The sequence below is a fragment of the Perissodus microlepis genome, chromosome 8 (assembly GCF_051167445.1).
Source record: "Perissodus microlepis isolate ML-2025 ecotype Zambia chromosome 8, ASM5116744v1, whole genome shotgun sequence".
Taxonomy (NCBI): Eukaryota; Metazoa; Chordata; class Actinopteri; order Cichliformes; family Cichlidae; genus Perissodus; species Perissodus microlepis.
The window spans coordinates 12,780,991-12,802,537 of record NC_140468.1 but is presented as its reverse complement, the minus strand read 5'-3'; the positions used below and the strand labels follow the sequence as shown (position 1 = coordinate 12,802,537).

At 40.2% G+C, this 21,547-nt stretch overlaps 1 protein-coding gene across 3 annotated transcripts in view; it reads right to left on the bottom strand.

Moving 5' to 3' along the window:
* Window positions 1–21,547, bottom strand: part of vti1a (vesicle transport through interaction with t-SNAREs 1A) — a 116,370-nt gene that overhangs the window by 33,536 nt on the left and 61,287 nt on the right. For 2 of the 3 annotated variants that reach the window (XM_084937593.1, XM_084937592.1), the window contains 2 exons: window positions 8,535–8,605; window positions 3,792–3,853 (listed from right to left, as the gene is read on the bottom strand). In XM_084937593.1, coding sequence (XP_084793719.1) covers window positions 3,792–3,853; window positions 8,535–8,605 — 133 coding nt within the window. Of the gene's footprint in view, window positions 1–3,780; window positions 3,854–8,534; window positions 8,606–21,547 lie in introns of all 3 variants that reach the window. The other variant, XM_084937594.1, reaches the window with a different exon arrangement.

Here is a 21,547-nt window from a genome sequence, read left to right as displayed (position 1 = left end):
AGTGTGCAGAATTTGAATGCCTAGAAGTTTTCCCTCTGTTTTTTTCCCCCAAACACAAATAAATATAATAATAATATAAAGAATAATAAATGGAAAAGTGAAGGGAAAACATATGTGACCTGTTTTAGCGACAATTAAAACGTGAAGCTGTTCTTTTGCAACTTAATGACAAGATCTCAACACAACTCACTCACTGAATTAAACTCCATTAATTACACGACCTACATATACTAACAGGTCGGTCTTCTACGCAGATAGATACAGGAAGAGATCACATATCTGCTAATAATAAACAAAAGCACCAGAGCCTTAAGAGATCTTACAAAATAAAATTAAAAAAAATCCCGCTCTCCAGACGCTTTTCTGAGGGCATGCACTTTAGCCTGTTGACTCCAAATACTGTTGTTTTATTAAGTCGAGCAAACAAGGAAAAAAAAACTACTTTCCATTAGAGGCAGAAAACTTTTGATTATCCTGCAGGCAAGGATGAGCTGTAAATACTATTCTCCTGCCAATTAGTCATATGAATAGGTTTAGACCAGGTTCAGAAGAACTTCACTATAACAAGACTCTGAGGGTTAGCCGCAGTAAGCCGCACTGTATTTTGTACTGAATTTGCCATATGTAGCTAAAATCAGAGAGATGATTGCAGTCACACATTAAGGCATCTTGTGAAGGCACGGCTCAAAAAAAAGGAAGTAAGAGTCTTGTTAAGAGCGTGGCGGTATTAACCTGTGAGCTAGTGCATCATCTACGCCCAGGCTGATAGGCTGATCTCTAAATCAGTGTCCAGAGAGTGCACGAGTCTGAAGGCTGAAGCTCTGTCCATCCTGCCTGCCCGTCGCTACCACCAGTCCCAGCCATGAATATGGAGCTGTTCTGTGGCTGGGAGCTTGCTTATGTTTTCTGTCTGATATCTAGGCCCCATTCCCATTTCAAAGGGAGGTCCACCCGGGGCCTTGACTTTTTGATCTGCCTGGCGACTGAGTCGACCACCTGCATGTGGGATCAGCTGCCAGCGAGAGCAGACAACCCCTCTGCTTCAAAATATACACACACGCACCCCCTTCGCCCTCCCTTCACTGCTTCATTGCCCTTCGCTGTGCCCCCTCCTTCCGTGAAGCTGCCAGGAGCCCCCAGTGGTCCTAACTGGGTCTGGAGCTGCATCCCATTCCCCCCCCCTGCCATTTCTTCTGACCAGGGCGAGTGAGATGTTTGAGATGCTCAGTATAGCAACAGGACGCATCTTCATGCAGTGATGGGAACATTTTGTATTTATGAAAGGCCACAGTGTCAATGCAGCATGGAAACAACAAAGGCTTTATCAAAAGGTCTGTGGCCTTTGTAATCAGGGACAGAGAGGCGCACTGTGAGCTGTGAACCTCTCAAACCTGTAGGTGCTGAGCCCACATGTATACAACTCATTTAAAGCTTAGAGTAACTAAGCATGAGTAGATGACACAAGACTGCGTTTTCACTTGTGACACTTGTTATAAGCCCGTGACACAACCAATTAACAGCACCTATGTTCCTGCCACTGAGGGTAATTAGTTAGAGTTTCACAGTCAGAAAATGTAACAATTTATTTTCAAACAAAGCCACAGCTATTTGAGATGTGTGTCTTTCTGAATGTTTCCTACAATAAGTGATATTCACACAGTCTTTAAGTTAATTGGCTTTCTTGAACCATGACAGCTAGCTTAATGAGTGTCTAATTGTTTCTCAGCTGGGGTGATAGCACACCAGACCAGAAAGACACTTCAAGAAGAGGTGCGACTCTAAAAAGGACACCCTTCATCTCGTAGATCACAATAAATCCCTCCGTTGTTGCACCTACACACTCGGCTCTATCGGGGCCAAAGTTTTTTCGATGCTTATAATCAACTTAAAACTGCTGCTGTGTTTATATATCTGGAAAAAAAAATGTATCCGTGCATCCAATTAATCAAACATCTGCATTCAAACAGAAGAAAACAAAAAATATATAAACTTAAATAAACAAACAAAAGCTGGAATATTCATCAACCTGCATGAGTATTTGTGTCCACCTCTGGTTTGTGTCACAAGTGATCCGGGTTCCTAACATGTACCAGAAACGATTTCACTACACTCATCTGTGTAAGCCTTTACACTGCACACTACTTCTTCTGCTGCCTCAAACAAGTGGAGTATGACAAAGCAACCGGCATCGAAAACAAATACACTATTAATCAAAAAGCGAGAAAGGGGGTGGGTGCGGGTGGAGGTAATGAAATGAGTGAGGAAATTAGGAACAATTTCCAGAAAGGAGGGCATTTAACTAACCTTAACTGAATTTTTGCTCTGATTATAAATATATTATAAGCTTTTAAACTGAAATAAAAAAAAAATTAATTATTTTATCAAATAGTGACAAAAAATAAAATAAAACTGTGTGTACGCTGTGGTGCTCCCGTCAAGCATAAAGGCAGGCAGTAGTCGAATAGGTTTGCAGCCGGGCCCCACTTTGGAAAGCCCTCATAAATCCTGATTTGAGACGGGCACTAACCAGAGGAGCTAAGGCATCAAGAGAGGAGGGAGGGGGGGCTGAAGAGTAAGTGGGTGGCAGCATGCCTCTTAAAATGCTACGTCTGATTAAGTCTTCCCATTAGGTGACAGCTGAACTTTAACATTAATATGATAATATTGAAATAAGTGCATGTTATTTACTTCAGCACCAGCAGGGGTGGAGGGAAGAAGAGGAGGAGGGAATGATGAATGATTTCTGGACAGCTCTGGGTGACATGCCAGGCGAAGTGACCCCCCCCCCCGGCCCTCCTCTTGCCATAATCAGGCTTGACAAAATGGAGACATATGCAGAAATATTGGTTACAGTCGGCGTCACAGCCCTTCTCAGGCCTTTCCTCTCCAGTATCTGCCGCCCGCCCTGCGAGCCACCCTCCAAATTGTCTATGGGCACTGAAGCATCTATTTCAATTGGCACTTCCTTCCTGCCCCCAGGATTTTACATTTAGTCTGTGTCATTTACATATTACTCTTAATCAAAATCCACAGCGGGTGACAAGGAGGGGAAAAAAAAAAAAAAAACAACAAGCGAGCAAGAAACAAAACCGTGGCGTCACGGTTCAGGGGTAAGCACACAGACACTTTATGAAATGGAGATGTGACAAGACATTACGGTGTGTGTGTGTGTGTGTGTGTGTGTGTGTGTGTGTGTGTGTGTGTGTGTGTGTGTTAGGAAGCTAGGAAGCGGAGGCACCAGATAATGCAAGGCCTATTGAAATATTTGCGTTTGAATGCCTGTGCCTGTGTGACTGCCTTGTGAGTGAACTAGCACGCCAGGGAGACAAAGAGTGCAAGATGGATATGGGTGGTAAGTGCGTTTTGTGGAAAAAAAATGAAAAGAGAAAATAAACAAAGGCAAAGAGAAGAAAAGAATGGAGACATGTACAGTGTGCACTTGTCTCTTCCAGCAGGATGCTGTACTGGGCTACTTGTTTCTCAGGCACACAGCACCACATTTAACCAAACAGCCACTCACACAATTTGCTTACTTAGTTTTCTCAGCTATAATAGTTCTGACTAATAAGAATTTGACTCAAAGATCACAGATCCTTTACAAATGAGTTTAACCTGCTTGAAACATGAACAAAAGCACTTGCTAATAACCACAGTTGACTGACTGCAGCAAGTTATTAACTATAATAGTCACTTTTAAATCTTATGAAAGTCTTTATTTACAACCTCACAGCACTGTTAAAGCACTTTGCATACAAAGAGGTGCAGAAACAGTGTTCCTACCTGCCTCTTACCTTCTCAGCATGCCGGTAAGGATGCGGGAACTCTTGCCCAGGTTGGCGTCTGTTTCTCTCAGCTGGAGTTGTAGGGGAGACAGAACCAGTGAAGGACAGCTTTTAGTTTTAATTCTGAACAAACACTTGAGCAATTTCAGTTTAACACACTCTATCAACAAACTAAAGCTGTTTTTAAAAAAATCCCTCTCGTGAAGCACACACCAGGAAATAGTCCTTCTGATGTGTTTGCACAACTGGAAATATGTAAATGGGTTTAGGCAATGGTGGGTGGTGGCAGCGCACATAATGACCACTCGCTACTGTTAAATGCGCTGCAGTATTAGCTGCACATGTTGTGAAATCTGACATCGAGGTGGACTTTGTACTAGGAATTTGTTGCAAGTTTGCAAGTTAAAGGCTTCTGTATCATAAGAACTGACGTTGCTTTCACACACGACGCTGTCGGCTGGAGCTTAACATATAATATGTGGATACTATTTCATCCACACTTGAAAACAAAAAAGAAGCATGTAACGAGTATAAATAAGTACCACAGCAATAATGTCATTTGATTATTACAGTATTGTTGTGCAAGGTACTATTGCACTGTACTACTGGCCTTAGGGCAGAAAGACATCTCTACAGTTTGACACACTTTTCACTAAAGTTTCTTGCGACCCAGAGAGATGAATGGGAGATCCTTTGATTAGAGCTTGCCTTCTTACCTTAAAGGTACTGGCTTACCTGTCAAGAGACCACCCTCGGCAAAACCCCCCCACTTTTAGACAAAACCAGTGGGGGGGAAAAAATACACGACAATTTTAGAGCTGCTTTAAAAGCAACTTATTTACCAAAGCATGAACAGCTAGGCTACACATAAGATCAATGTTTACTTCATTTGATGCATCTCTATGTCTATAAACTAGCAGCATTGTGAGCTGTTCAATGACAGAAAACTTTTGAAAAAACCTTCATAACCTTAGTAGGACGTGCCACTTGATGGTCTTATATTCATCTTACTACAGAGCTAGATGAATATAAGGAAATGGAGTGAAAGATGCCTTTACTTTTAAAGTAGGTACCAAGCAGTGGGAGTCCTTGAAGGCACCCTTGAAATGATGATCATGGCTATTGAGGACTAATTGCCTGGATATTTCCCTTTTCTTGCTCCATTTCTTTCCCTTTTTCTTCCTCTCTGCCTTTTTTCCCTTCAGGGGTCATAGGAATGTTTTCAAGCTACTCTCTTGTCAGGCGTAGGGACTTTTCACAGGGAGGAGGATTTGGCAAAGATGTTGCCAGCAAAGTGTGAGTGTGAAAGTGAAAAAAAAATGCTGACACTGCACTGAGTGAGCTGCCACTAACATCTACCTGTAGTCGCATTTCTCGAGGATGACAGGGGAGCACGGGGAATAGTGATTGCAGAGTTTTTCTCTAAACAGTCAGCAGGGAGTGATTTATCTTCGTCTTTCTCTGAGATAATAACTGCTTTCCCAATCAAGTCACCCCTTCTCTGTATGTTTTCATCAGTGAATCACACTATATTCTATTTGTTTTTAATTCTTCAGTTTCACATCTTTTCTACCAAAACTCCCCTTTCCTCTACAACGATCGGAGCCACGCTCTCTTTTTTTCATGTTTGTTCTGGCTCATCCTGCAGTCATCGCTCTTCCCTGCAATTCATCCTCCCTTCCCAGCCCTGCTTTACTGCTCCTTTCTTCCTCTTCTTCCATCTTTCCTTCTTACCCTCTGGCAGCCTGGGCTGGTGTGATGCAGGCTGCCAGAGCCAAAGATACATGTGGTACAGGGTGGGAGGTGGGGGACCTGGGGTTTGGACCCTCTGGCAAAGACAACAAGTCCAGCAGTTGCCTGATGTCTGCTTCTACCCACAGATCTGTCCCCTAGACACTTCGCACTTTCTCCCAAAATACATCTCTCTCTGAATCATTCCTTCTTTCCTTTTCCACCTCTCTCCCTCCACAGCCTCTCACCAAATCGTACGCCTTCCTCCATAACCTGAAATGGAAACCCACTGAAGTTTTAGGGTAGTCGAGTGTCTAAAATTAATCGTGGCTGCCTATAAAGAGAGAGTGAGAAGACCTTGTTCCTTGAAACTCATATTTTTTTCCAGCACTAAAGTAGAACAATTTCTAAAGACATCTTTAGCCAGCATCGAGGATTAAAATGCATACACGTGTTGTTACTATTAACACAAATGAAAGCTAATTGCATACAAAATTCTAAACAAACTCTGATCCATATCATTTAAAGTGCAAATAGAGGGGCATTAAGGGAAATAAAAGGTAAGGTTTCAGCTTCAAGGATGAAAAGTCCAAACTGAACATTTAATTCAGCATTAAATTAAAGTTTGTTAGCTCACTGAGTACGACCATTCATTTGTCTGCATAATTAATCCTCCTCAGGTTAAATAAACTGTGCTTACAAATGACTGAGGCGATACTGTCAAAGTGCATGAGTTTATTTCATTTATTTTCAGTTAATTAATAAATAACTGTTGAAACTGAAGTTACAGCTTGCTGTGCTAACTCTGCACAGTCGTAATCAAAGTGTTAAAAGAAGCAGGTTTTACTTTTAAGGCTGTCTAATACTTTTACTTTATTTTCTCAAATTCTTACACTCATTCCCGCTCTTGTATTATATGCATTTAAAAGACATGAATTACCACATTTAGGCAACAACCATTAAAAAAATGCCCCCCTGCTACGTTTCACACCCTGAGGTAGCCTTGAGATCGGTTAAAAGAAATTCTTCAACCCGTTCAGGTGGTTCTGAGTCGGCAGCGTACTGCTCTGACCCTGTGTTGAAGTGTTCTATTGACTCCTATTTGTACCATAAAAGCAAAACAAAAGGCCACACCTCCTGCCGAGCGCTGGGGCTTGTGTAAATTTTGTGTTTGTATGTTTGTGGGTTTATTCATTGCCGAAACAATTTTAAATTCCATCTCTTTAATGCAAAAAGAGCTGCTAACCGACCCTTCTATCCTCGTGTCTTTACATCTCGGTTTCTTTTTACTTAACTTTTGCCCCACAAACTGCCTTTAAAGGCTCAGTGTGTGTGTGTGTGTGTGTGTGTGTGTGTGTGTGTGTGTGTGTGTGTGTGTGCGTGAGCATTTGTGTACATATGGTGAAGTGGTTCAGCAGAGGAGACTCATGGGAAGAAGGGAGAGAGAGAGAGAGCAAAAGAAAGAGAGAGCAGGTACTCTCAGTAGACGCTGTGGACCGTTTTGAAAGGAGATGTTTGATTTCCTTTGAAATCTGCTGTGCGAGGCCCAATGCCATGTTGTGATCTTTAAGCATTCTGCGTTGAGGGGGCCAACAGGGCTGGGCCCCCTTCCTGTGTTTGGTCTTTTCTGTCTCTGCCTACCTGTCTGTTTGGCTGACTGTACGTAAGGAGGGGCAGCACTAAGGATTGGGAGGGCTCTCTGAGGAAAAGTTGGAAGGATGGAGCGAAACGGCAGAGGGGTGCAGGAAAAGTGCAGGAGGGTGGGCGAGGAAGGACGGCAGGTGGCAAAGTTAACCCCTTTTAAGTGAAAGGAAGCAAAGGGGGGAAGAAAGCCATATTTCAACATTTTATCCAATCCAATTTTAGTTATAAAACACTTTTGAAAAACACAAGTTTGACAAAGTGCTGTACAATTCATCTTGAGGGAAACATATGGAGCTAGCAGCTCAGATATGTATTGTGGTGCTGATCAATTAAGGCTTTTAAAAGCACATAATGAAATCTTAAAATACATCTTAAAAGGAGCAAGAATGTGCAAGGGGAAATGTGCTCACGTTTATGGGTTCTGGTTAAAAGATGAGCTGCAGCATTTTAGGTGCTTTGTTAAGGGCAACGCTGAGCACATTACAGTCGTCCAGACGCTTTGTGGTAAAAGCATGAATGAGACGTTCAATAATTTTAAAAGATAAAGTGGACTTCATCCTGTATAAAAGCCTCAAATGATTAAAAACGAGTTTTAATAACAGCATTTATCTGCTTATCTAGTCTGGTTTATTTATTTTTAGCTAGTTTTATATATTTATACAGAACCAAATCACAACAACAGTCGCATCAAGGCGCTTTATATTGTAAGGTAGATCCTACAATAATACATACAAAGAAAACCCAACAATCATATGACCCTATGAGCAAACACTTCTGGCAACAGTGGGAAGAAAAAAACTCCCTTTTAACAGGAAGAAACCTCCAGCAGAACCAGGCTCAGGGATGGCGGCCATCTGCCACGACCGGTTGGGGTGAGAGAAGGAAGACCGGACAAAAGTTAAAACACCAATGTTAGTCACTGCTCATTTAACATGTGGCTGCAGGGGCCCAGGTCCAAGAGAAGAGCAGCACACACACTACTGAGTCTGAACGCAATTACCTCAATCTTACTTTCACTGAAATTTAAAAAATTTGCATGCTTTGATATCTTTCAGACACTTCAGTTGTGTTTAAAGGAGCTGACGTCACTAATAAAGCAAAAAACAAAAAACTGTGAGCTGACAGCAACACCTACTTGAATGCCAAACACAGCCATCCATAAACGGGCACACTGAGCTCCTTCTCGTTATATAAATCTGCTGACTTAGTGCGTGCCGAGGAGGGTGTATCTCACAGTTGTGTGAGGCAGCTTTCATTTGTGTGTTTACGTGAGAAGCCGTACAAAAGTGGCAAATGTTGGCCGTAACGGCTTACCGTTTCACGAACACTTGTTAGAACAGATGCGCGAGTGTGCGCAGGTGTCAGGTGTGCACTCACCCTTTCTCTAGCTCTCTGGATCTTCTCACGGTCACTGTGCAGGTTGCCAAGAATCTCCTGCCCCACTTGTTCTGCAAGAAAAGAGCATCCAGCATAAGATGGCAGGTCCAAAAAGTTCCGCCATGTGATGAAATGAATAAAATAAAATAAAACAAATGAACGATTAGGTGATTGCGAAAGCCTGGCTTGCACTCACTTTAGCTGTAATCTCTTATTTGTCAATCATTCTCATCATCATGATTAATGTAGAAATAATTTGTTTTTTGTTTTTTCCACATCTGGACCTACTTGGGTATGTGTAATATTTGTGCAGTGTGTACACAGACATTGCTGTCTAGGAGTGTCAGACAGACAGACAGAAGAATACTGCATCTGAGGGAAGTGTTGAACTTTCTTAAGATGCTGGAGTAAATAGACATGAAGTTCTAGACAACAACATCCCAGCATCCAGCCTGCCAGTGGGGTCCACTGTGCCGATGCAATATTCATTACTCCTTTCTTTTTTTCTTCCCTTTTTTTAAATGGCTCTCGTCAGTTGTAGTTGTAAACACATTAACGCACAGTTATAAAACATCCCCGACAAGGCACCTGACAAGCTTGTCAGTGGTCACTGTCATTTTCCTGTCCCTTGGGAATGAGAAAAGAAAGGCGGGAGGAAAGAAAAAAAAAGATAAACCAAATAAGATGCCCCCCACCACCACCAGAAAAACCCACCGGTGCCATCAATGTAACCATACTGCTAGAGCATTAGTGTTTAAAAATAAGAGAGGCAGAGGATGAATCAGGAGAAAAAGGGGAGAAAAAAAAGAGTGAAGAATCTTTGCATGGATCAAAGACAGGCTTTCAAGCGCACCAAACAAATCCGGAATAAACAACACAGTTGCTGACTGTATTACACTACACAGGTGCCGCACACCAAAGGGCCCACGTGCTGAGCGCCTGTTTGGGGGGGAGCAGTGCAAAAATGGGCTACATCTGGCAGCTAAACAAGAGGGGAGAGAAAGAGAGAGAGAACGGCATAGAACGGGGATCAGGGAGACGCAGGAAAAGAAAGAGAAAGCATTGTCAAATGAACGACATTCGTCTCCCATTCATCCCATCCCTTTTACCCCCTTCGCACTGTAACTGACTCAAATGTGTCTCTTCCTGCCTTCATTAATTTCTAATCTGGGACGAGACAGATTGAAGGATACCCAGATTAAACAGTGCAGTCAGACAGTCACATGTGACAAATAGGGCAGATTAAAAGACTGAGCGCAGGTATTAATAACCATAAAAATACAAGCCCTCCCCCGTCCCGAACGGAGAAGAACAAGGGATAAACAGGGAAGGAGTTGAAGCGGAAATCTTCTGTTAAAGAGACAAATAAGCACATCTATCCATCTCTGTCAGGGCTGTGGCTCTTTTTTTTTTTTAAATAAATGAGTGTGACAAGCACTGCAGCAGCAGAGGGTTTCTTTTTTGATGGCAAGTGCATTATTGGAGAGGTTTGCAGTGTGTAAAAAGATGGATGAGGTAGAGGAAGAAAAGACCTCCTAAGACATTGTGCTCCAGGTACTTAAGCAATCGTTACAGACACTGTGCACGAAGGCGTGTTTTGCGATTATGGTTTGGACCTACAACCGAGTCTGTTGTAGATGCATTTTCCATGCTGACTGTATACACTACCCACAAGTGAATGACCGTCCTTGACAAATCTAACAGCTGCTGGAAAAAAAAAAAAGGAAATCACAATACGAGTCTTGTTTAAGTTGCGTCCATTTTTGTAACCTTACTGGGAGGGAGCAAGAACGCACAACCTTGCCTTTCTATTTTTCTGTCATTACCCAAGATGTTCCTCTATTAAAAGAAATCAATATGTTATTACAAGAAAATGACATTGAAGACACTGCATAAGCTCAATCGTGGCATCTTTGATGGATAGCCATGAGCACAGCTGCGTCAAATCATTTGCAGTCACCAGAATAGTATTTTGAGTTGGCTTGCTACGATTAACATTTCGTTCACTGTCAGGTCTCTCTCCAGTCCTCCCAAAAAAATTTCCCATCATTCCTTTATGACTTTCTTCCCCTACACTGACTTCAGAGGTATACACATCATCTCCCCAAAGGACGTATTGTGTTGATTGGCTCTCAAGCATCCACCCTTTCCTTACTCATTCTCTGGCATGCATCTACACTTGCATTCATCTAATTTCATTCCTGCTGACTAGTTCTGTGTAAATCTTCATTAGTTACTGGGAAAAAAACAACTTTAGGAAAAAAACTAAGACTCCCATTTTGTGACCTGTACTGCATCTTCATCATATACTTTCACCCAAAGCTATCGCCACTCGTGGAAAGAAATACAGCAAACTGGTCCCTATTATCCAAGCTATAAACTCATGATGAAATTACCTTAAATTGCTTGGTAGTTTTTTCTGCCTTTCGCAATGCTGACATGTTACATAATCAAGTTTGTATAGGATGTTTAACTGCATAAAATCTAAATAAACACACAATTTATGACCACGACAAATATGGAGGCTATGTAAAAAAAACAAAACTGAAAAAAATACAGTTGATAAAAACAAAACCGAGAGGTAAAATAATTCACTGTTAATGCTCCTGACTTAATGCTCGTTAGTGTATAAAATATTCCCCTCCTGTTTAAACAGCTATTAACAATTTAAATAACCCTGGCCCAGAGGCCTTGCTCTGACTCTCTTGTTAAAGATGTCCGTCCCCCAAAGGTCCATTTAACAAGCCCATTATTCCATTACATTGCATTTACATCAGCACCAGAGAGCCTTAATTTAACTTGCTCCTGTAATGTAACTGTAGAAAATAATTAGTATAGAAAAGTTGAAGGCACAAATTAGATTGAGGGGAAAATAATGTCTGTGTTACGATTTTTTTCTCTCCCTTAAATACACGGAAAGACTATTGACATAGCAAAGCCCTGCTGTATTTTATCACAACCTTTTGTTAAGAATTACATGGCAGTGGGGGGGAGGCTATTTTACTGGGTAATTAGCTTTACTAGAGTATGAGGTGCAATGTAATGTAATCTATAAAGCTTGAACAAGCCGAACATAGCTGGAGTAGGATATTTTATCAGCTCCAAATGTATTAAAAAAACCTCAACCAACCCGCATATATTGTTTCCACTAGACTTTACCACCAAGAAACAACACCATTACAACACCACGAAAAACAACTCTGAAAGGACTGCAATTGGAAACAGATAATTGTATAGAATGACGTATTATAAAAAGCAATCCTTTTAGAATGGTGTGGTTAAATTATTATAGATAAAGATTAATATATTCATGTAAGAAGGGACTGAGTACTGGATAGGCACATTTATTTATAGCATATATGTATATATTAGGCAACCAGTTGCAAGTTCACAGGCACAATTACTGTCAGCTTTATGAAACGTGCAGGTTTGTCTGCAACAAAACAAATGACAAAGATCAAATGAAGAAAATGAAATAATAAGCGTCCAAGGAGGAAGCCAGGGAAGTCAACACTGAGGAAGGAGGAGGCTTGGGTGAAATAATGGCAGTGTGGAATATTTAATTTGATAAGTAAAGAAAGAGTCATAGATTATAAGCAAAGAAGTAAATGCCCATAGTCTCCAGCATCAGTGGGATAGTGCCAACTGTAAGTGATGGCATCCAGTAAGGATGGAAGACATTTTTAATTACTGACATCATAAGAGAATCCCTTTTAGAACATGTTTATAAATATATTAAAATCTTTTCTGTTAGCATTTTGTTCTTTACTTATAATTTAATACCTTGTTTTATATATTTAGCTGTAACTATGAGCATTTTTGTCTTGTAGCGTTTATCATTTTAATATTAGTAGTAATAGTAATAATATTCAGTTTAAATTTGTGTGTTCAGTCTGGCTGAGACACTGAATTTTTGTAGAGTGCGAGCACCTTGCCTAAAGTCATATGCAATATTAAACTTAATATCTCTGAATGTTGGAAAGTTGGACCAATAACCAATTAAGCATTTTGATGACATCTTAGGCTTTAGGGAATTAGGTCAAACATTTTTGGCATTTCACAACAAACCGAAATAAAGAAGAATTGTCAGTTACTTGATGACAACAGAAAAGGTCTGCTTTACTTTCTCTCACCATCTCGTGTTATGAAGAAAAAAAACATATGTCTGTGTAAATAAAAATCATAACCTGCCCTTATCTGCACACGTTAGGACAACACGGCTCAAACAACTAACAATTTGGATAAAGTCCAAACCTCTATAGCCTTCAACTTTTTTCTCCAGTCCATGGACACATTTAATTGGAGCCATCATCTATTTCACACAATGTGCTTCATAGCGTATACACTGTGTGAGGGCCCCTGTCTCTTTTTCGGTGGTGCATTATTTTATTTTTTTTTTTTTGCTTGCTCTCCTTCTCCCCTGAGCCAAAAGGGGACAAGACCTGACAGTGGTGTGCTCTGAGGCTCTGAGGCTCAGCACAGCTCCTTTTCATTAAGCAGTTGAGACCACTTTTTGAAGGTTACCACACACACTTATATCCAGACACAATCCATACACTCCAACAAACCCATGGAAACCTATGGGAGGGCTGAGGGGGAAGTAAGGAGGGGCCTAAAAAAATGTAAGACCATGCATTTTCTCTCTCAAACTCCATCAGTCACACAAACACACTTTCACACACACAGTGCGGCAGTCAACTTGTATGCCTGTGACTCCCAGGTGAATAAAGTTACCTGTCTTTGTACACTTTCAGAGGAGCTTTTTTTTAAGGACTTTTCAAGTCTACAGCTGCCGGGTGACACACTTTCATCACCCCCATCAAAGTTGTACCCACAATGGGATGTATTTGTAATGCTGAGCCCACAGGCCATGAGGCTAGCGCCTTCGCACTGAGCGATAGCTCAAAATAAAGAGGTGCCAACTGCTAGGTCACAGGAGGGGCATGTAGCATCTGGGGGCTCAGTGATGTTATGACAGATTACTTATAATAATAATAAACTCTACCGAATGTTAATGAGGAACTTTCTTTATTGCAATGAGAGCAATTTATGATTTAACAAGAGTCAAAGACAGCTGTGGTGGTTCATTAGAAGAAGGAGGTCATCGTGTCTAAGTGACATTTTTTGGGTTTTAATGTCAATATTTTTTAACAGCTTTGGGATAGTGAACTTATAGGGCATTAGATACTTAAAAGTCTAAAACAAGGAATATTCTGGGTAGGGTGAAGCTGGACCATTCCAGTCTATCTTGAGGTAGCCCATGCATCGGCCCTTCCCCTTGCATGTGTTTGAGTGGTGGTGGGCAGTCAGGGTGGATTTCTGGGGCCTTTCTTCACTCCGCCAGGCTCTGTTTTATTCATCGCCTGCGCCCTGACCCCGCAGAGCTCCTGTTCTGACAAATCACTTCTGATTAAGACAGATCTCTGTTAGTCAGCCACTCAACTTGGCTTATTCATCATTCTACAGAAAATATTCCTCTCTACTCCCCCGTCCCCCCCTCCTCCCAGCTCGTTTGCCTGTCCGTCAGACCGAAGCAAGGCACAAAAGAAATTTCCGCTGCTGTTTTAAATGGCTGATTATAGACAATTGGTGGATGGAGAGACGCAAGACCGTCTTATGGGTGATAAGACGCAAGTTTAATGGGTATAAATGACCGGGCCTGTAGGAGAGCAGCTGGTAATAGAACCATTTGTTTAAGGCTGAACTGGGGTGGAGAGGACTGAAAGCTACATTTTCTTTCCATTTGAGCTTCCCCCTCCTCTTTTCCCTTCACCTCAGCCTCAAAGTCAAATTCTCAGATCGCCAGATTTACATTTAAAAAAAACAAAAAAAGAAAAACAGCAAAAGTCCCCTTCACCCTCATTCAATGAAAATTGATGAGTCTTGGAAAAGAACGGCTTGTTTTACATTTATGAAATTACCCATACCTACACGTCCCTGTGGACGCAGCTGCACAAACTTTGACCAGTCACGTATTACGTTTCTTACCATGGGTTAGTAACAATAGAATCTGAATATTTACTGTAAGTGTAATTAACAATACAGTTAGAGCATTCATATGCAAAGTTCTACAATAATAAACAACAGCAAACTGCTGCGCCAAGGCATCTAGACAGCCACAAAGCTATTGTGTTTTAAATGTATAACAAACCAGATTAAATTAACCTGAACGACAACCCTGCTGGTGGCAAAGGGCTGAGAAGCGGGAGGAGTGAGTGGAGATTGAGGGTTGAAACAAGCAATTTGCCTGGACTTAATCAACCAGTCTCACTGAACCATCCAAATGAAAACTAATGGACTTGGGTGCTTGCTGTGATTGCCCCAAATGCAACAATGTGTAGGCAGGAGCAGCGCTTTCTGAGGTCTTCAATTAAAAAACTGGGAATTTCTACAGACGGCTGGTCAGCCTGTACACCTATTCCACCACAACTCATATCCTGATTGGTCAATTGTGAAGCTCAAACAGAGCTGACTTATTAATTCTGTTTCCATCACTGAGAAAGGGGTTTTTTATGTGTTGATTAAACTTGGTCAAAATTGTAAAAAATGTATGAAGTATAGAATTAAAAACTCATACCCGAACAAGCTAATTTGTGTATGCATTATTCATAGCACTGACATTTGTGTCACACAATTGTGGTGGCCGCACTGCAACTATGATTCAAAAAAAAAAAAAAAAAAAAAAAAAAAAAATAGTACATGGAAAAACAAACAAACACTACTATATTAAACTTTATTCAGCAACAGTCGAGCTAAATAATAAATACAGAGTTTAAGTGCTACTATTTAAATAATTAGATTTTATAATGAGCGAAGTAGCTCTATACATGAAGGCACAGCAGCATATAACACTATAATACCATTATGACCATATCTAGTCGGGGCTAAAGTAAATAAAGACGGTAGTGCAGGACAAAAATCAATAGAAGTGCATTCTGTTGGATTTGGAAGACAAATACACCGAGTTCATCTGAGCTCTACAGTTATGCCAAAACCGCATGAAGGGGGAATACGACTTGTCAGTTGGTCCTAATCAAATACAACATCTTATTTAACAACCTCTACTGGAGTGAAAAGTTTGCTAGTTTCTCGGAAATGGACTCGGGGAAAGATATATGGAGGCAGGGGAAGAATAAAGGGAAAACTTGACGTTCCTCTGGTTCGTTTTCAACAGTTTAGGAGCGTTAATCATCGCATTACTGTTGATTAAAGGCTTTAACGTCTCTAATCAGAAAGTTGACAGGCAGATCAAAGAGCGCAACACAAATTTCTTGCCTTTTAATTATCTGTACAACACCGCACCTCGAGCAGCTCGTGCCTGCCTATCTCCTCAAACTCAGTGAAAGACTGCGAAAGGAGATCTAACACTCTACAACAGTTCATTATCCAATAAAATGGGAGATTGGGAGGCGGGGGGGGGAATACAACACACAAACTCATACACACACATGCGTGTGCAAACAAAAGCTTTAAGGCTTTATGATTAGTGAAAACCTGGGGGAGGCCTACAGTCTTCTTTATTAACATGTCCTGAATTGGAGCAACTTAATTATGCTTGTCAAAAACGGACGTGGCGTCAGGCTCATTTGCATGTTTTGACAAGGTCTGTTGGGAGCCTCCATCTATTTTTCTACAGCATGCTATGAGTATTTAACACTTTTCAACACCTACTGATTATAGGTTTTTGTTGCTGAATGAACGAAATAACTTGTTAAAGATGCTTTACTGGATTGGCATCATCGTGCAACCGATGTAAACACCGAGTGAAGTACAGACAAAAGGAGCCTTTGGACTGTTTTCATCACCACTCCTGTTCAAACTGATGACGATTGGATGCCTTCTGCGGCTCGACTGCCCAGCTGTTCCCTGTCAAGTGATTTAGCCGTGAAAAAGCTGCAGTACCTTTACAAAAGATTTGCCATCGCTTTGGATGATCTCGATAATGCTGCTTGTTGCTGAACAGATTCGTCTCTACGACAGACTGCTACCTGACTCGTGATCGCTTTCTGTTTGTGAATATAACAAAGCCAATAGACCACACCCTCCCGTCTCGACTTGATCACTTTACTTAATGAATACTCATTACATTAATGCTAAGTAAAACAAACACAGCTGAAAGTAAACAATCTGTAGAGAGATGGGACTGTCGGAGGCATCAAACATTAGCCTGAATGGAAAGCACAGCCCATTAGAAGTGGATGCACTGACGGGATCTGACAGTTAGAAGCACCAAGATTATTTTGTACAAATGTTGAATTCATTAGTACTCATGAGCGGATGAAGGACGTCCGCAAGAGCAGAAAAAAACAAACCAAAACTGATGCCTGAGCTGTGGAGGTTACACTAAAGAATTTTATACATGCTAAAAGCTGGTGATTTTCAAGTTAATAGAAATTGAACTGACATTTTGATCTTACATCATAACATTACAAACGTTACATTATAATTCTAACATTTGCATATATAAGATTTTATCCTCATATCAGTTACACTGAAAGGGGCACTTCTAATGAAACAGTAAACGCAATGCTGAAGCACTTGGCAAACAACTATTGGAGAGATATCGTTTAACCGTGCCTGCTGCTTCTAAAAACACCTTCTAGAAAAAAAGTCCTACAACTCTTTTTTCAAATATTTGCCTGAAGAAGGTTCGACTTTCTTGGTGCCAAAAGCATTAAAATGAAATACTCTTCTTCAGTAGGATGTGCATCAGAAGACCGAATTTATTTAGCTGTAAAATTTTCTGTCCAATCTGATAGAAGTAATCTGCTTAAATTACATAATGCCACGGGAATAGTTGCTCTTTTATGTGCGCATGATACATAGACTTGTCTTTAGCAAATTGAACATGCTCTGAAAATCTCATTTGAGGCAGCAACACTGGAGCCTGTTATTAGAGCAGGACGTCATAGTGGCTGCTCTGACCGACAGCACAACAGAAGTTTGTGTTTTACTTTGGGGTAATACCATCACACTTCCTTGCTCTGGTAAAAGGAAAATAATACTGCTATTATAGGGGAATGAGGCACAGAGGGGACTTACAAAAGAGACACACATCATGCGCCTCATTTAACAATGACCGAGGCCACAGAGTTGAAGACAGATTATTGTCAGCTGCCGCTGTGAATACATGGCATGTGATGGCATGTCAAAGTTCTTGAGCACAGGGTACATTGTTCATTCAAACTTACTTTGCTACCTTTAGACTTTTCCACTAGTGTTGAAGAATCAAATCCTCTCTCAATGAAAGCTCGTGAAAATTCTCCAGTGTTTACTTTAAATGTGAGTGTCGCACAATAGATATGCTTTTAGTAATTGCAAGGATCTCGTGAGGTAATACAAACCTGTTTCGAACGAAGCACAAGACATTCATTGCTTAACAGTTTCAATCTGGTTGGTAAGTAGTTTATGTATAAATATAGTGGAAAGTTTGATTTTTCAGGAAAGACTTGATTTTTAACCAGTGTCAACCATGAATTCATGTTTCGCTAAGAAATGGCATAAAGTGTTATAAAATTATGTTACAAATAGTTCAAAAGTAAAAGTTCAGTGGCTTGGCTGTTTAAAAAATGCTTACAGTAGCGAAACAGACGAGCACTACCAGCCAACAAGTGCTCAACATAAAAGAGCCATTTATACACATCTACATGTGAATTATATTTCCCATGGGGGTTGAGCCCTTGAGTCTATTTGTACAGGCCTCTGGACAATTAATACTTACTGGTCCCCAGATGTTAGGGCCATAGACAGTATAAAAGATGGATGTCGCTACCGTGACATCACCCACTCGTTTCCGAAGTCCTGTTTTAAAGTGTTATCATGTTTTGAAACTGTATGTGACATGAAAGGGTAGCTCCGAGTGTGAAACTGCAGACTCACTGGTTAACAACTTGTAATTGACAATCGAGTGTAATTGAGTGTAGCCTAGACTCCTCCTAATTTATAGAAAAACAGCACAAAGTTATAAAAGGGAATTCATTTTTTTGTATTCAACATGAGCGGGATGTGCAACTGAGCCTATGCGGTCTACAGGAAAGTGTTTCCAAAGGTCAAGAAGACGGAAAGTCGTTTTCTCATCGACAACACTGAAGTCTTTTTTGCAACCACACAGATCGCCCCCTGGTGGCAATTTAAAAAAACAAAACAAAAACGTGGCAGCCATCTTTTTTATATTCTCTATAGTGAGGGGACCACAGTGGTGTAGCTGTAAGCGGTCTTGGTTAAATCTGTTGGTCATCTGACACATTTGAAGAGGCATTTACTTTTAAATCAACTTTAGAAGTAAAGTATTGTTGTTTCTTAAATCTAATCAAATTGTATTGTTGCAGGGATGTCTGGTAACGTTTCAACATTGTTTTTTGACAAGTGAAAAACAAAGCATATGAAAGCAGAACTTAGTAGTTTTCAAACCTTTTAAACTCTATATTTAATTAAAAATAGCACAGAGACCAAAAATTTGAATTAAACTGAGAAATGCTGTAATTAAACTGTAGCAGCATTTTATAGCCAATACAATTTCTGTTAAACACCTCATTTGAATTGGAGATGAGAATACACAGTTGAATCACATATCAACTGCTTTCATTTTAAATTCACCGTTGTTTGCAAAATCAGGAAAATTGTGTCAGTACAAACACAACAAGCAGAAATTGATGGAAAAACATGCTCCCAAACCAAAAAACTGTAACGTAACCAAAACAAATGTAATCGATGACTATGTGCATCAGCGCTAGGGTGACAAGTGTCTCCTGCTCCACATCATTAACTAAAACAGCCTAAGTGAAAACCCAACATGCCTGCCACCATTTTCCACACTAATAAAGCATATCTAAGTTTTAAGACATGGCAGAACGAATTTAATCTACCTTCTGAGGGGCCTTAGTGCCATCAAATTAATTATTCATAAAGGACATGATATTATAACTCAATTGTCAAACTCTGCAGCTCTTTTTTTTAAATCCTCCCCAGCCTGTCACTCTCTTTTGTCTCAGACTCTTTCTTTTAAAGAAAGTCCTTCGCTTTTAATCTATAACAGAGTAATACACATTGTAATTGTATCTGCTGAGCAAAATAATTTGCTTTCTTCTTTTAAAAGGTTGCTGATGAATAGGGTAGACAAAGAGATTGAGGAGAATTTCTACAATTGTGGCAGCTCCCTGTGGGTTTTACAGTATAAGGGTGAGATTTACCGAGGAGAAAAAAGAAAGACCCACTGAAAAGTCATCAAGTCTGTAATAATACAACCTTAGATACCTTTCATTTTCCCCTTATGAATAATGTATGCCATCTAACAAAGCTAATCTTGCCATAATGTTGTTTAGACAGGTTGGTCACCAGGAGGTGGGACAAAAATTACTTTTACACACTGTGGTTCTTTTAGCCAAGTGTCGTTTCTCTTCAGGGGAACGATGATGGCATGCAACCCTCCATGATTGACAGGAACAGCAGCAGCTTGGCATGGCCACTGCACTCTACAGTAAGAATCTAATACGAATATGCTGAATTCTTATACAAGTGTGGTGATCCTGTGTGGAGATCAGCATGTGGTAGAAAAAGGAGAAAATAACCAAGAACCCAAATACTTTCATTGCATTTACTGAGACAGAGCAATTCAGCACAAGCACAAAAATGGCACTGGTGATGCAGCAGACACTTGTAATACCTGCGATTTTACTCATGAGTATATTCATCAGACCAGAAGAGCTGGAAGTATTTCAACTAACTAGTGTCACAAACACAGCTTTACAGTGCATTTTAGAAGTTTACATTGTCTTTATTCCCGTCTTCCTCCCCTCACCCCCGCCCTTCCTGTTAAAAGTGGCTTCTTCCTGTTAAAAGGGAGTTTTTTTCCTTCCCACTGTCGCCAAGTGCTTGCTCAGATGGAGTCGTGTGATTGTTGGTGTTTTCTCTGTATTTGTATTGTAACGTCTTCGCCTTACAATACAAAGCGCTATGAGGCTACAGTTGTTGTGATTTGGCAATATATAAATAAAACTGAATTGAATTAGCAGACCTCATTAGCAGCTAATAGATGGTGCTGTGATATTTATATTTACCTAAGCGTAAACATATACAGCATATGACTAACATACATCAATCCTCAAGTTTGCAAAGATGGATGTAAACAATATAAATATTAAAATATGAAATGGGGGGAGGGGTAAAATGGTCGGATTGTTTTATTTTTACGTGAACTTGTTTTTACCCTAACATGTGTTCTTTGTTGTGTGGATGGGTATATTTTTTTGAATACAGTTTTTAAATATATAAATAATGATTCTCAGGAACAAAAATACACTTAATATTTCTATCAGCCATGAAATATACACACAATGCATTTTGGTGACAAACACTGATTATAAATGTAACTTTTGCTTTGTCACATGAAAACTGCAAAGGACACGCTTCACTTGAAAAGTTAAATGTATAAAATCAGAGTAACTAATCGTTTCTTTTTGAAAGTGCACCTACAGCTATACCACATGAGCCCACTATTTAATTATTTTTTAAGTTTGAATAGTTTTAGGTACACACAGGAAAAATACCACACTATGCTCAACGCCTTGAAGGTTATATCTCAAGGTTTTATGCGAAACACAATAGATTCATAGAGGCAAACCCAAGCGGTTTGATAACTTTCTCTGACAACTTTAACAAAACCAAGAAAAAATGCACTGAAAATGGAAGCAAAATTCAAGATCACTAAATGTGTAAGAAGAAGAAAACTATCCCAAGATGCTTGTGTGTTTTTTTTTTTTTAATGTGTAAGATTTTATGTTATAGTGCTGTCAGTGCTGTCAAAGGCTAAGCGGAAAATATGTTTTTAATGTAGGTCTTGCTAAAAAGATTAGTAACAGTTTAAGCAAAAAACTGAACGTGAATTGAAATATTGGTAGATTTCTTTAGGGTTATGCAGATTTGGTTAAGAAAGAAAATCTATGGCCACTAAATCTCTTGCAAGCATCCTTACGTTGGCGATACTTTATGATACATTACAGCCATTACACCTGCAG